At 39.7% G+C, this 17204-nt stretch overlaps 1 protein-coding gene across 6 annotated transcripts in view; it reads right to left on the bottom strand.

Moving 5' to 3' along the window:
• Positions 1 to 17204, bottom strand: part of ctif (CBP80/20-dependent translation initiation factor) — a 59507-nt gene that overhangs the window by 35526 nt on the left and 6777 nt on the right. For all 6 annotated transcript variants that reach the window (XM_039779002.1, XM_039778998.1, XM_039779000.1 and 3 more), the window contains 6 exons: positions 11164 to 11398; positions 10743 to 10814; positions 8662 to 8784; positions 7699 to 7769; positions 4879 to 4983; positions 4634 to 4712 (listed from right to left, as the gene is read on the bottom strand). In XM_039779002.1, the coding sequence (XP_039634936.1) occupies positions 4634 to 4712; positions 4879 to 4983; positions 7699 to 7769; positions 8662 to 8784; positions 10743 to 10814; positions 11164 to 11398 (685 nt within the window). The remainder of the gene's footprint in view (positions 1 to 4633; positions 4713 to 4878; positions 4984 to 7698; positions 7770 to 8661; positions 8785 to 10742; positions 10815 to 11163; positions 11399 to 17204) is intronic.

Below are 17204 nucleotides of genomic sequence, written 5' to 3'. Positions count from 1 at the left end.
TTGGTAAACTCTGACATTATTGTACTAAAACAGTAAGAACTAATGTATGCCGTTTCTAACAAGCTGATGTTGACTGTGATGGTTAAATGAAATAAAAATTATTCATGCTTCTGCTCTGGAACGCCCTGGTCTATCAACATTTCTTAATAATTAGTTTTTTTTATCTTGATCCCATAATGTTTTATATGATCATCTTAGATTTTTGTATCTTAGAATGTTTATTTCTGTGGTACTGGTTTTCTGACTCGTTTACTTTACTGCTACTTTATGTTATCCTATTACTGTATCTTTGTTTTTTTTTGTTTTTTATTGAAATTTTCTACTGTATCGTTTTAATTGTTCATTTTGAGTAAATTATTTTTGGAACATTGTTTTTAAAAAGTATTATATAAATAAACTAAATTTGTATTATTCAATAACATTTTAAATTGTGCACTATTGCTGTTTGATGTTATCCAGAATCCATGTGATACCTGGCATGAATCCACAGATCAAATACTGGCTCTCTGACCCCTGAATGCTTGAGTAATTACAACCTGACGCTGGACGTGAAGGCAGAGTTATTGTATGTGCAGGTTGACATTCCAGAGAGGCCAGTAAAGGTGCAGCAGAAACCCAGGGCAAAAGGAGGAAGCCCTTTCTCACAGTTACTCACACGCCCACACACACAAACGAGATGTTTTCCACATCCAAGGGCTATTTGTAAGTCTATTCCGACTCCTGGAAAGGGGAGGTGAATGTTGGCAGGAAGTGTGAAACGTAGATGGTGACTTTGGATGATGCAGCCCTGCCAAACAGTAACAGAAGGTGGTGACAAAAGAAAAGAGACGTGCCGTTTTTGCCCGGATGATAATGTTTATGATTAACAAATATTATCTTCTTTGGGGGAAAAAAAACTGTAAAAATATACAGTGCACATGTAAAAAGCTTTGACCACGAGCCAGTGTTGGAAGCAGTACAAATACAACAATGTAAAAATACTCCACCGCGAAGTATAAAAGTACTGAAGTATAGACAGCTAAATGTACTTAAAGTATAACAATTTATTAGTAGTGGTCCTGCAGTTAAACGTGCCATGTGACTGATTTATGATATATTACATTATTCGACTAATCAATGTAAGATTTTACAGTAGTAGTCTGTCGAGGTGGAGCTGGTTTTAACTACTTTATATAGAGTAAGGTAGTTTAGTCCAGTGGTCACAGGATACATTTAAGGGGTCTAGAGATGATTAATGTGGTTGAAAAGAAGAAGAATGAAGTTGTGATACACAAATGTAATTTTCCAATGTTCTTTTGTAAATTATTGGATCATTTAACCTCTTTAGGCCCCAAACATCCTACTTTAGTTGATTATATGCATTTAATTGAGAGGTGGTATATTATTTAGAATGTTATGTAAAATCTTACTCTGTAAAGTAACCAGTTACTAATGCTGTGAGATAATGGTTGTAGGAAAGCATACAATGGTAATAAAAATGAATAAATGAAAGAAAGTACCTCAAATTTGTTCAGTACAGTGCTTGAGTAAATTGACTGTGTTATATTTTCACCACTGCTACGAGCAAACAAGTCATGTTTTAATAGCAACCAATAAAAATCCCCAGATGCGTAACAAAACTGAAAGTGGCAGCAGAAAGGCACCCCAACACACACACACACACACACACACACACACACACACACACACACACACACACACACACACACACACACACACACACACACACACACACACACACACACACACACACACACACACACACACACACACACACACACACACACACACTTCCAGAGACATTTACCACAGAGTCCCAATTTAATAATATTGTTTTCCTATATAAACACTGCTGCACATTTAATAAAAAAAATTCTCAATTTGATATCAATACTGGTTAACAACTTTAGACATTTGACACAAAACAAAAAATAATAACTTCTCCATAATCTTGACTGCAAACCACTCAACTTCAATTCAACTGAAGTTGCAGTGATTGAGGTTTCAGTGTTTTATGTCACAGTGCGGCCTCTGGAAGTGGGAAATGGAAACTTAAGTTCCCCTTACAGTTGTCTTGGGGGCAATCCCAGACCAAGGAGGGTATTGTCAGTGAAAAGTCCCATTAGAACAAGAAAAAAACTAAATCTAAATGTAAATCAGTGGCCTGGCATCACCGCTGCATGACTCCGCCTGGTAGAGCTTTGGGATAAACTTGAAAGATCCCAGGGCATGATTCCCAGCACAGACAGAGGGTTTAAGAGAGACTGTGTGAGGATGGCTGAAGTCAGAAACAGCTAAGGAATGTGAGGGAGAGAAAATGTGGCAATCACCCCCAGCTCTGTGTCTATGACCTTGCTTTGTCCCAGTGCCCACACATATCCGATCCCAAGCTCACCAGACAAATGCAGTTGACCCCATCTTTCTTTTGGCCCTAACTGAATGAACGGAAACAGCAATTTTGGCTCGGGAGCTATATAATGAGGAAACCATTTTGGTAGCACAACTTGGCCCATCTTGTCTGAAACACTATGAGAGGCAAACCGCAGCTCGGCTACAGAAGCCAAGAGGGGAAGGAAAGAGGAAGACACTGTAGCTCAAACTTTATGAAAGATGGAAGACATTTTGGCTCAGAGAGCAGGGAAGGAAGAGAGGAGGGTGACATCGGCGACCGAGAGTGAACTCTGCCACCCCACTGAATCACAAATCAGATTGGAAAACAACCTTGAAATTGGTATACACAGCTGCTAAATTTATTCTACATATTTATTCTACATATTAGGATCTACATCACTACCTAGACCACTATTTGCACTAACTGTAGATTGACTCTTCACTACATCTCAGCAGTGATATGGACTGTCTATTCATGTATATTGTGTTATTACCATATCACTTTCGCATATCCATCGACTTACTTACACTTTGTAATGTCTACTTAAAGTGATGGTTCGGAGTAATTCACCCTAGGGTCCTTTGCACCATGACCTCGAGCCAAACACCCCCCCAGAAGCTTTTTTCACCTGGGTCGAACATTGGGAGAGTTAGCTAGGGTAGCATTATCAGCTGAATAGCTTAGCGCAGGGGCTAATGGACCCACATTTGTATCTTGTAAGTTACCCCACTAATAATGCCCGAAATGATACCAAAGCGTCTACAGTAGTACTAATAGGTTATGCTCTCTTAAAACGATGGATTGGAAAGTTTGTAAGTACACCAGAAGTTTATGAACACTTACCTGCTCTCTTCAGCTCTCTGTTTCTGCTGCTGCTACCTGCAGTTAGACGAGTGCTTAGGGCTGTCTACAAATTACTACACCGAAAAGAGATACAACAAAAATATTTATTAATTTAATGATTAAATAAGGTAATGTCTCCAAACTTACCTCAATTATTACTTGTCTCCTGCTAGTTATACTACAGCACTTACTTAAAAAAAAAAGTTAAATTAAAAAATATTTTTTTTTGCATCTCTTCTCGTTGTTGTAATTTGTAGACGTCCTATGCACTACATCTAAACAACAACAAGCGGGAGAGAAGAGAGCAGGCAATAGTTAATTACATAAACTTCTGGTGTACTTACAACAAACTTTCAAATCCATCAGCATGAGCATGCATAAACCTATTAGCCTTGATAACCACTTTCGCATAACTGCTGACAATGTTAACTTAGAAGATAAAAATACTCGTCCCCAAACCATCACTTTATAACTCTATGCACCTTAGCCTAGTAGCTATTGTATTCTGTATTCTTGTATTGTACTGAATGTGAAACTGTATGCTGTCTTTTACGCTTATGGTTTTCTTGGCCAGGTTGCCGTTGCAAATGAGAACCTGTTACCTGGTTAAATAAAGGTTAAATCAAAAAATAAATAAAATTAAAATTCTTGACTTATGCCAATGCCAGACACATGCATGTTAAAAAACCTTACCTTATAAGGTTACCTTATAAATAAATTAGGAAATTGTTTTTCTAATAAGACTTTAATTAAGTTGAGCTTAAACGCTGTTGAAGAGGTTTTAAACCCACAGATAAAAAGCCACTGCCTCAGAAACAACCTACTTCACTTTTCTGTGGACATTATTGGCTCGATGTGTAAATGTTGTACATACATTTAACCACCAGGTGTCAGTGTAAGATATTGATGCACTTTTCATGTCAGTTACAGCTTACTTCAGCAACTAACCAGCAGGTGTCACCAAATGTTTATTTATAATCAACCAGTCTCATTTATAACGTAAATGTTAATCTGTACAGACTGATCCACATGTATTAATTGTTCTTCAACAGAAAAACTGACCCTACATGAATTTTCTTCTTTCCTGAAATGAGGTTTCATATTCTGGTGATTTTACTATAGACCTGACTACAGCACCACTGCTCTGGTTGGTACACCTGTTATTTTTCCATTCTGCCAACAGGGGTCGCTCTCTAACAACTAATAGATTGTTAGGTTGTAATCTTGGTGAGAGACTTTCTGTCTGCTGTTCACTGTGTCACATGAGTGTAGAAGAACTGTTTTCCAAAACTACATAATGTTGCTTGTGTAGTACCCACATTTGTATATTAAGATAATCTTACATGGTAAGAGTATTTAGTTTTACAAAAAAAAAACAATAAAAAAACAGTGACTTACAGAACGCAGATGGGGTAGAAACTTCTCTATGTCGTTCATGTCTATGCCGTCATCTTCCTCGAACATGTTTTTGTTCATCCTGAAAGAAAGGATGTAACCATCATCATGGATTAAAGGGGGACATAAATGTGCTTAATTAGTGACAGAGGACAATCCAAATAACATTACTGAGACAATATTGAATAATCAAAACAATTCTGAGACAGAGCAGGGAAGCACCAGCAGGACCCCCCCACCCAACTTACCCCTCTCTGTCAATGTGTGGTAGGTGTTTTGGCGTTCCTCTTAAATGTTTCCTGTGGAAATGGCTGAAGTCCAGCTTCTCTGGCTGCACGTCCCAACCTGCACCTCTACAACCAGGAGACAACGAGAAAGATTGTAGGTTAGAGACAGCCAGGATCCATGCACATGCACATGGAAAGAGCTGAGAGATGTACAAGAGTACAAGCTGCTTCGACATTTTACACAGGAAGGAAGTCAATCTTAAAGCCCCTGAAAACCTGGTTTCAAAATCTGAATAATTTTTTCTATAACATAAAGTAATCAAATTTAAAAAAGGGAGGAAAAAGACAATGTTAGAAGTATAACAGTCTGCTAATCTGCATCATCCGGACTGTGCGGGCACACACAAAACACAAATACAGAAATGTCTTGTGCTCAATAACCCAAACTGATGCAACTTTGGCAGAAAAGTATGTGTTCATATAGGATCCCATCATTCATAGTAAGAAGCTGAATGCGGAAATAGATTTTCAGGGCTTTCAATTTTCATAATCATCAATTCAACACGGACACTTTTTTTTTTTTTTGCATTAACCTGGCTTTATCTGAACAGGTAATGAAGTTTCTGAGCAGTACAAGATAGCTATCTAACATGGAATTTGTTCTTGCTACCGATTTGCTTTTAATTAGACACACTAAGTACCCCTTTTTCTTTGTTCCCAGAATCTCCATAGAAACTGGGCGATGTGCCTTTAAATTTAAAGTGCCATCTGATTGGAACACCTTGATTGAACAATGGCTCACTTAGATCCATTACCTTAATTTGTTTTTTTTAAAGGCTGTCTTTAATTATCTACAATCAACCTGCACTTGCTTCTAATTTGACATGACACAGGATTCTTGTTGATTCTTTTCTTTTCTTCTTAGCTTCCCTTTTTTTCTCCTTAATGTGTTGGCAGCTGTTCGTGGTATATACTGTAAATAGCAGCACAATTGGGATGTATGCAAACGTATTGTGTATTTACTTGTATATATTTTACTTTCACATTTTTAGTATTGTTTATGGGGGGAGTCAGTTGGTGTTGGGAGTAGTTAAGCTTGGAAGTGCTCTGTGTATGTGTAAATGTATTTTGTGTTTTATATTTTTTGTATATTTGTCTTAAGGACCCCCTCGAAAATGAGAGGATTCATCTCAAAGGGTTTATCCTTCTAATAAATACTCTGAATTACATTAAACACAACTCATTTCAGATTATGTGTTTAAAGATGGTTTTATATGCCCAGAAATAGACTTGCAGGAACAGAAGTTGAATATAATGCTTAACGGTCATAGTGATAATAATAATAATAATAATAATAATAATAATAATACAGTTAATTTGTAATGCACTTTATATTTACGTAAAATCCCAAAGTGCTACATGATAGTACTAAAAAAAGTAAAAATAAAAACACATGGAGAGCATGAGTACAAGAGAGACTGTGGGGTGGTGAGTTATTAGAGTGCAGCTACATTTAATAAAAGAATTTTATCAATCACTGACCACATGGTGCTACAATAGACTTTGGTCACCACTAGGTGAGGCTGTCTGACAAGACATTTAAAAAAATAAAAAAAATGCATAAAAAGGCATTTAAACCTTTCTGCAAATTTCTCTTTCTCCGAACTTCAAATCTTTGAAATATGTATCTGTGCTACTGCTTATTATAATATTTTATCAGATAACATAAGTTCCATTTGGCTGACACCTTTGTCCAAAGAGACTTACTATTTTACCCATTCTGTGCATGCACATCTGGAGCAGTTTGGGATCCAGTGTCTTGCTCACTCCATGGTAGTTTTTGCCTCCAACTGCTCCTTCCAGGAAGCGCTGCGACCGCTGCCTTCAAGGCACCTAACCTTAACCTTAACCCTAACCATAACCAGTGCCTCACAACGGTGCCACCGATAAACGTCTTGCTCAGGGACTCAAGGCTGAGCCAAGCAACAGAGTTAAAACTGAAGTTTCAAACAACATTCTCTGTTTTAAGACTCTAAGCAACAGCAACATTTTTCATTGTAAGGTTGTTGCTTTCACACAGCTTTAATAAAGGCAGAAATGACTCCTAACCAAGGTGATCACTGTCAGTTTGTATCCAATATTCAATCTATACTACACTACATCTGTCTGCATGGAGGGAGAACTGCTTACATCATCCACTGCTCCTTCACTGTGTGCTCAGATGTGCCAACGTGGCCGGAACTCAGGTAGCTGAGGCTGCCGTGCAGCTGTTACCATGGCAACCAGTTCTCCCTCCAGTTAAACTGATTTATGCCTCACTCATTTCCTTTTTTCTCCTCCTTTCTAAGTTAATATTAATATAATTTTAACAATGTTTTCAGAGGAATCAGTCGAGCCTCCAGCCTCCAAACACTGAAACAAAATACTTATCAGCACAAACTCAGTTCAGCAGTGTAGCTTAGTTAGTTTGGGATGAAGTGACAGAGCTGACTGAGCTTTTTGAATATGATGTCCCTTATAGCATTTCTTGTGTATATCTATTATTTTATACCCACAACCAATGTCAGCAGTGATCTGGGCCTTTAAGACAAAAGCTGGAAAAATACGTCTCAGGCTTAACGGGAGAAAGCTAATCAATATTTAGGAAACAGCAGACCTCAAATTAAGAAATAGAGCTGTAAGAAGGAAGTCAAAGACAATGAAAAGACTGTTACAAAGCATGAGAAGAAAAAAGGCAAAAGTCTCAGTGTGTGTCATATGAGCCTCCAGAAACTAAGGCTGGAATTCAGACCCAGTAGGCAGTACAACATATTAGATATTTTTAAACAGAGAGGGACCTACCCGCGTGAGTCCATTGTGTTGGCAGCCCATATGTCTGTCCCCAGGATGTCAAAGGAGCCCATGTTCCCATTCTGTCCCGACAACACACAAGGAAAATATTTTCAGGATGACTACAAAACACTTTTTTGCCAAACCATCACATACCAAGCTCACTTAGCTTGTATTTAACATTTATAAACCGGTGCATCTTTTTTTTATTAAAAATAACTATGATTTTTTTTTAGAAGGCATGTATTATTTTTTTAGAAAGAAATTAATATATGTATGGTATCTATGCACCTACAGTTGTCCTTCAGTGTATTTATTGTGTATCCCACAAACTTAGTACCGCACTTCCAGAAAGTTAGGAAACTTAAAAGAGAATGATCAAATTAGAGGCAGAGATATCTGGACTTTAAGTCCCCAGTATGGGTCAGCCCTAAAAATGTTGGATCTTACACTTCCCATAATGCAACTCAATACTGTCTGTTAGGGCTGGGCAATATATCCATATTATATCGACATCGTGATATGAGAGTAAATATCGTCTTAGATTTTAGATATCGTAATATGACATAAGTGTTGTCTTTTACTGGTTTTAAAGGCTGCATTACAGTAAAGTGATGTACTTTTCTGAACTTACCAGACTGTTCTAGCTATCTATTATTTGCCTTTTCCCCACTTAGACATTATGCCCACATTACTGATGATTATTTATCTAAAATCTAAGTGTGAAGATATTTTGTTAAAGCACCAATTGTCAACCCTAGAATATCACCGCAATATCGATATCAAGGTATTTGGTCAAAAATATCGTGATATCTGATTTTCTTCCTATGGCCCAGCCCTAGCGTCTGTCATTAGACCCTCCTTGCCTGCCCATGACATTCCAACTCCACATACATACATTGTAACACTGATTAGGAACACTGGAATGTGGTGGCACTAAGACAGCAGACAAACACACAAACACACACACTGTACCTTGGCAGGGCCTGTGAACTGGTTGTTTCTGCCTCTGCTGCCGGAGCGTGAGCCAGATCCTGGTCTAGACCCTGAACTGGGCCGGGAACCTGTACTGCCATTACTGCTGTGTTCCCACTCGTCCTGCAGAGATGAGAAAGGGAATGAAATTTGAAAAAGGTATTCTGTTTTATTCAAAATTATGTGTTTACTTTTCTGTCAAAGTTAATCACGGTGGGGAACACCGAAGAAACCACAGCTACAACAAAATAAGTCAGCAACAGTTTTATATTTGAGCAAAACTGAATCAAAGTCCATAGCAGCTGGGCAGAGGTAGGTGTCCATATACAGAAATGCCTTTAATGTGCATTGTCCTTACACACAAATGAAATGAACTGTATAGTTTTTGTCACGTGAGGCCAGTGTGCCATTTCACCTGCTTTTACACTTGTTTTGTGTAACAGCAACCTGTATTGTATTATATTGCTTAACAAAACATTCAACACAGAGAACAGCACAGCACTGCACTTGTTGAGCTGAGATAACAGCTCCTATTTCTATATCATAATGTTTATTTTGGTTATTGCTGAATTGTTTCTGATTGTTGGTAGTTGTTTTGGAGTTTCGGTATATTCTGCGTGGGAGAATATACCACGAGGGCATCAAAACTCTAGTTTCATTGCCAAGTCTTGGACATTTTACTTCCAGAAGCTAAAGGGGAAAAATCAACTCCCTATTTATGCTGCACTCAAAATACAGTGACAGGAATTTGATGTATCGATATACTGACAATTAAATATTAGTCCCTTTTTTACTTCTATATCTCTGTTCTCTTTGAAACTATCACCCATGCTGCTTCCCCACTCACTTCCTGGTGAATCATACCAATGAGCAATAATACTCTATATCCCATACGAGCAGAGCACACACACACACACACACACACACACACACACACACACACACACACACACACACACACACTTAATTAATGTAGAATTATTAAATTACTGGCTCTAGCCTCACAGTATCTCATGTTATTCATTAAGAGCATACTTTGTCTCCGGCAACCACAAGCAAGCAAAAGAGTTATGGACCGCTTACGGCTCGTGTTAGTCTCCTCTAATCATTCACTTGAGCAGCAGACAGAGAGGGAAAGACTAACCTGAACATAGAGAACTCAGAGCAGAGCACACCTACACTTTAATAATCAAAGCGATGCTCCAGTAACCATGAGGGTCTATACGAGCACAGGAGACAACATCAACGTGGAAGTGGCCGTAGAATTAGAGCTGTAGTGGAGGGTCAACACACGTAAACGCTGTTTAGTCACCTCTAATATTCTAAAATAGTGTTTATGCATATTTTGCACTTGTTTATGGGAGAAAACAAGGCCGAGCAGGCCTGGGAGTCAGGTTATGGAGGGAACTAATTCTGAGAAGGCAGAGAACCTGTTAAGCTCAAACTAAGTTTTTTTAAGCCAATATCAGACTGGGGTCCATCTTTCCTTTCATTACGGCCCTTGTGATCGATGGTAGGATACAGCTGACCCAAACATATTATTCCACTATAGCCCTTGAGTAGCATATGAATATGCTATGCAAAACTAGACTGTGAATGATTATTCAATGCATTAATTAAAAGGCAGGGTTGGCAATATACACTTTATTTTTATATATATATTGTTGGAAATGGTCTTTATAATGGGCTCTGAAAAAGGAGTGATAAAGATCGGTCATCTGTAGCTGCTGTTCTCCTGTAAAAACGCCCACCTATCACCAATCACTGCCTTGCGGTCTGCTTGGAAAGAACCAATGAAATGCCTCCTTGCCCCGCAGCGTGTACTCTACCCCTCCCGTGTGCGAGCCTGAGCTCAATGCGTTTCGTCGCCGCATTGCTAACAGCAGTCACGTTTGTTTTAAACATTCGGTATGATAATATTAGGGGTTTGCTTACCGGTGAATGACACATGAAGTAAAATTGCGGGTTAGACAGAGCCCCGAGAAAATGCTACTTCCAAATCTTGCTAGCTTTTCAACATTATCCCCAAAGCTGTGAAATAAGCAGAACCCTTAAAAACACACACACACACACACACTTACTGGCTTGGTTGAGCCTCTCCCCCGTGAAGACGTCCAGCTGCCATCTTTCTTATTGTTACAGTCATCTGTCCACTGGTGGAGAGAAATGGTGGGGAGAAGGTACTATCATTTCTGAAAGGGGGGGGGTTTGTTTACATGTAAACAAAAAACATAAACAAACACAAATGTAAAGTAAAAGTAACAAACACAGTAAGTTTATCTGGTGTTTTTATTCCAGCTGCAGTGTTTGGTGGATGTACCTCCACATTTGTCTCCATTTGCATTAATTACAACAGTAGAGGCAGCCGTTTTGATGCAGTCTGTATCCCACCAGCACGTTTTGGAAGACCCAAGCCAGAGACACTACTACAAATAACCACTACTGCTAACAGATACAGGACTATTTAGAGAATGCCATCCATTCATGTAATAAGGCTCTGACCTGTGGCACCTTGACACCGTTGTCCAAGTCCAAGTCTCCATCTGCCTTGTCTCCCAGAAGCCCCTGCACCTGGTACTCCAGCACATAGCTGTCGATGAAACGCTCCAGCTCTTCTATCTCTTGTGAGCGTGTGCTTCCAGCCTCAGACGATGCAGACGCAACTGAAGAATTCTCCATGACAACCAGTGCTGTGACGGTTGGAAGGGGAGGAGGGGAAGGGAAGGAGGAAAGTGACCTGTGGATAGAGGAAGAGAAAGATACAGAGAGAGGAGTAAGCTAAAAACTCAACAAGGAGCTTCCATGTCGTGTGGCTAATAATCAATCAATCAATCAATCAATCAATCAATCAATCAATCTATCTATCTATCTAGAGCATACATCCTGTGATTAGAAGGCTGGCTTGTGTGTACAATAAGACCAACATGAAAACAACGACATGAATATCAACAACATGCTGAGTATAGTGATAGTACAGCTGAAGCGAATAATACATTTGACAACAATTTATTTCCAACTATTTTAATACTCAGTTAATGGTTTTAATCATTTGTGAAGCAAAAACACCAAATATTCTCCAGATCCAGCTTCTGAAATGTGATGGTTTTATACTTTTGTTTACCATATATGACAGTAAACTGAATGTATTTGGGTTTTCAGACTGTTGGCTCGATAAAAAACTATTTGAAAAGATATAGGAAGAGGAAAATATGTCATATTATGTATAATATATTATATGTCATAATATTTCAAAATGAGAATAACAGTTAGTTGCAGCACTAAGTAGTACCAGCAATAACAATATGCATTTCTCTCACCTTGATCCCCCGCAACTTCCCAACACTCAAAGAAGGCACATAACCTCACTGCTGTCAACAAACATCTACATGTATGCACTCCTTGTTCCCACAGTGTCCAACAGCAAGACTGCCCTACAGTGGACTCTACAGCAGGCCCAGGTTGTTGTTTCACTCCGATTACATCAAATCCACCTTTTGAAAAACCTCTGATTCATCACTGCAAATGTCTTTGTCCAAACTCTCTGTGGCATCAGCATTCATTCACCTCTCCATGTCCATTTACCCATTTGTTTTTCCACCTCTTCCTTGCTGTCTGTCTTGTGTGTCTGTCTTGTGTGTCTGTGTGTGTGTGTGTGTGTGTGTGTGTGTGTGTGTGTGTGTGTGTGTGTGTGTGTGTCCCGTGGCCAACAGGGAAGCAGCTTTCTGCCTGGCTGTCTATTGCTACTAAGCTCCTTTACATCATGGCTTGATCACCAGCCATGCAAATAGGATTTATTGCCCTGGGGCACGCAGAATGGTATCTGCTGAACCCTGGGGACTCACTGGGGAACCCTGTGCATTTGCAGTGACCAGTCAGTCACACAAAGTTCAAACCTATTGTTTTGGTTCTGGGCTATGGGGCTACCTAATTCCATGAGGAGTGCTTTATCCTAAATACTCTCTTTAGTCTATTTTACATCACATCTCAACTCACCTACTGCTGCACTGTGGGGTAACTTATCAAACAACAACATAACACAGTAAAGACTGAGATCACACCAACTATTTCAACATACAAAATAATTCATCTTTTTTGACTACCAATAACAGCTACTGAGTTAGTATTGACAAGCATTACCAAGAGGGAAATGCCCAATTAGAGGATCAGACCTCAGGGCCAACTATAGGACAGCACCCCTGTTGAGCAAGAGACTGGAACCGGAACCTGAACCTCTTGCTTAAGGATGGTGAGTCTCTGTACTCGTCACTACCTGCTGCTTTTGTTTATGTACATTTAGGACTAATGCTTTAATCTCTGCATACTATGTAGTAGTGTCAACATGTCCTAATCTGACCTACTGTAGTATCAGAGTCTAATCCTCACATGTCAGTAGTGTAATCTAACCGTACATTAATACCGAGGCTTTGATTAGCCTGGAGATTTTTTACAAACATTAGTTGTGCTTTATGTGGTTGACGTTGAACAGTGATGGCATTTGGCTATGAGTCACTCATCAGGAACGGGCGATCAACTTGCGTCTTCTGCCGACTCTGCTAACCTGGGCTAGCTATCCAGCTGGCCGATCCAAGTTTTCAAATGTAAACACGAAGAAAAGGTGGAGAAGATGAGTTTAAGCTAGCAAGACCATCTCTGCAGCCATCTCATGACTACGAGTCCCTCATCAGGGAAGGGGACTCACCAGTCGCATGTTAATTCTGCTGGCCTGGTCTGTCAAGGTTTTCAAATGTAAACATCAGAGTTAACACAGGAAAAAGTGAAGCTGGCTATCAGCTACGACCTATGGTTACGATCCAGACTACGTGGACTAGCAAGACCATCTCTACGTCCATTTCCATCTCTACATCAGAGGGGGCACCGGGCCAAGCATGGAGGAATTGAACACTGAATGCGACTTCTCTGCTGGGCATCCTGCTAGCCGGTGTGCAGGAGTCGGACAGCGAGCTGGATGACCTCTGTGCTTTCGTCAGTTTCCAGCAGGATGTTGAGAATGAGTTGAGTCTTCATGGATGTTTGAGTTGAAATTGACTGATTTGTAGCCAGAAGGCTAAAGAGGCATCAGTGCTCGGACCAGCTGCCTTGCAGACATTTCTTACCCTCAGGAAATTACAACAGCGTACAGCACATCTGATGCATGACCCTCATAGGCTACTGTATACGTGCTTGCACATGCTGTACATGTATAGGCACACACATACAAGTACAAGCACTTACATTTGCACCACTTAATTATTCCTACTGTTGCCTCATATATCGATATAATACAAAATTATATGTGAGGTAAGGTTGTAGAGGCATTGGCCTTGGATTTTCATCTCAGTTCAAAATTTCAACTGTTCTGTTGTGAATATAGCAGAGTTCCATTAATTACTACACAGTTTAAATGAATGAAGAAGCATTCAGTAATTGTAGTCTGGCAGTTTGCAGCACTAGGTTCGATGCATTTTGGTAATGGTTGCAGCTCAGTCAGATGTCCTACTCTTGTCCTTGACATGTAGTATAGAATTACTGCCCGAGGGGAAGCGGCTGCCAATAGCTATTGACCCATCTGTTAATACAACTCATCGCGTTCTCCTTCTTTTTGTAGCTATGACTTATTTGTATTTCTGCATATGTGTGATTACTTTCATAGTAGTTCATGTGCTTACTGTGTAGCAAGACCAATAAATCACAAGGCTTGTAACATTATAGTCACCCCCGAATAACATCAGTGTTAATATCCAAAGTAAACACTGGTTCTGTGTCTTTATCTTGGACATGACTCAAATCTCTTTCTATGCTGCTGTGTTTTATTACCACTCCAAATCTGCTTTTAAAGAAGTGGTGGTTACATTTGCTTTGCTTCCACAGTGGGGTTATCTTTCAGCTTAACAACAATAACATCAATGTTCTTCAGGTGGAGGAGAAACAAGTTTTACCTTTACATTATAATATTCCTAAGGTGGCACAAATATGCTCATATGAGAGTCAACAACACAAACTACCCTCATCCATTTAGGGTGCAAGAGAGAAGCAGAGGTTGTGGTTGTGACTAAAGCAAAGATTTCATCTCACCCAGGCATAGAAAAACAAAGATAAAGATAGCAGGCTGGTGGACTTCTGATCTTTGAATGAACAGAGAAACTGGCTCTGCAAGATCAGGAGCACAAATAGCGTCGCAAGGCATCTCACATACACAAGACTTTAAGACAAAGCAATGATATGGGCTCTCACATTACAAAAGGCAATGATGCAAATGATGACGGGAAGCATAAGCATTCATAAAAACGGTTTGCATTTTAACTTAGCAGTAGGCCCAAATAAATTCTGAGCCTAGCCCTCCACACTCACACACAGAATGAGTTAGGGCTGCAAATAAACAATTGTTTTCATTATTGATTGATCTCTTGATTATTGTGCACCAATTTTACACATCAAAGCCTTTTTACAGGTCTTGGGGGTACTACAGCATGTGTAGAAAAAGATGTATAAAGCCCTTTAAGTTGCATAACTTAAGTCATTGGGACAGAAGTTTGAAAATGAAAACAATCTGGGAGTAAGGAGCTAGAAAGAAGTGAGGTTACCAGACCTTTGCAGCCCGCTCCTCATCTCTGCTGGAGTCTAACAGTATAATGCATAATGTAGCTACTAGCAAAACACACCCGAATCTCTGACCGTATTTTGGATGCCAGGTTTTTTTTGACAAGGAGGAAGAGTGTGTGGAATAAAAAAAAGATTACAATCCTGGTTCTGCTGCATCGATTTAGATACCTTTATTTATTTATTTATTTTTTTTTTAACTGCCCCATTGGGAGTCCAACAAAAGCTATAGAAGTGCAATGCTAAATCGGTGATAGATAGTTAAAAATAGATAAAAGCCCATCACAATTTCCCATTGCCCAATTCCTTGTTTAGTCCAATCATCACTCCAAAACCCAAAAATATTTAGTGCTGACCAAGAAAGAGAGTCGGTCAGACTGACAATTGTCGCGCCTGATGAAGCAGTTTGTTGCAGTGGGCATTGATTGATTGCACTGAAAAAAAATGTCATGTGGGTTGTCTGTGGGTTGTAGCATTGGCCTGTTTGTAGTAACATGGCAGAGTATGAGACCCCCCACCCCCCTTTCTATCTTTGTCTGTGTCCCACGCTCCTTCCCCTTCTCAAACTACATCTTTCAGTCCCACATATCCTGACTTCCCCCTGCTCCTTCCTGTCTCCACCCTTTCGCTCTCCCTCCCTCAATTCTACCAGCTGTTCCAACAAACTGCCTGCCACACTTTTAGCTTCATTGTTGTGCTGCTGTGGCTAAAAGAACTGGCATCGTCCACACGTACCAAAACGATCTTTTTTTTTTACCCGTCTTCCCTGTTGCATCCAAACGAATCCATTTGTAAATGACTCAACGCGCTACTTCATATTCCAGGCCTGTGGAATTTCTGCTACAGAAATTCACCCAAAAATGGAGATGAAGAGCATAGTCACTTCCACTTCCCCATCATAACATGACTAGACTACAACGTTCTCTTAATACATCCATGGACTATAATAACTTTCACCACTGCTCATTTTATAAAGGTCGCCGCAAGAAAACTTGTCTTTGTTTACACTGTATAATGTGCTGTTGGATTGCTTTTTATTTTTCAATTCTGTCTGCCATCGGACATGATTGCAGCACGCTGGGCTAGCTAACATCGGCAGTCAAACAAACATCAATGATCCAATGTCTTTTTGATAATCTACACGTTTTTCTTGAAGTAGCCTTTCTACAATAAGCTGTGGTAAAAGTTACTATAATCCGTTCAAGGAGTTGATAAGCAGACAGATTAGCTAGCTAGATGATAAATTGTCTACTTCCACTTTATAAACCGCTAACCATAGCAGCTAACGTTAACATTATGTCGCTGCTGGAGTGGTCAGCTACTTTAGCGATGTTTAACGTTAGCTACATAACGTTAGCAATATATCTTGTGTAGAATCTAGGACCGGCAGAGGGACGTGTCAGGGAGCAGAGACAAAGTATTTAGATGAAGTGAGCTAGTTTGACCATGGAGATGGGATATGCTCGCTTAGCTTCACCGCAGTCGTGTGTGTCAGTGGCCGTGGGTAAGAGAGGGTGTAAAAGAGGGGTGTGGCGATGACATCATTGATACGAACGTATGCGGTTTCACCATCCAAACGAAGCCAAAAGGGAGCAGTTTTCAATTTTTTTCACCCTGGGACCAGGTTTAAAAAAAAGTGCGTTTTCAGGCAGCGCGTTTACAGGATTCGTTTGGATCAAAAAGCGTCTCCGTGTGGATGGCCCCTGAGAGTATCCAACACACTTCACACACATCAAGGTTTACTTATATTCTTCTAAAATTTCTTGTTCAGGCAACACCATGTCATCTTCTCCATGCTTATTAAATAGAGTAGTTTGTTTGTGTTAAAACCTTATGTATGTTCTAGTAAGTTGAACACAGTATAATTAAAAAGAGCGCTATAACCGTAGCAGCCACAATAACCATACATTTGAGTCATCACCTCTCTATAAACTGTTTCAACAAAG

The sequence above is a fragment of the Perca fluviatilis genome, chromosome 17 (assembly GCF_010015445.1).
Source record: "Perca fluviatilis chromosome 17, GENO_Pfluv_1.0, whole genome shotgun sequence".
NCBI classification, from domain to species: Eukaryota; Metazoa; Chordata; class Actinopteri; order Perciformes; family Percidae; genus Perca; species Perca fluviatilis.
The sequence above is the reverse complement of the archived record's forward strand: the minus strand, read 5'-3'. Positions and strand labels throughout refer to the sequence as shown.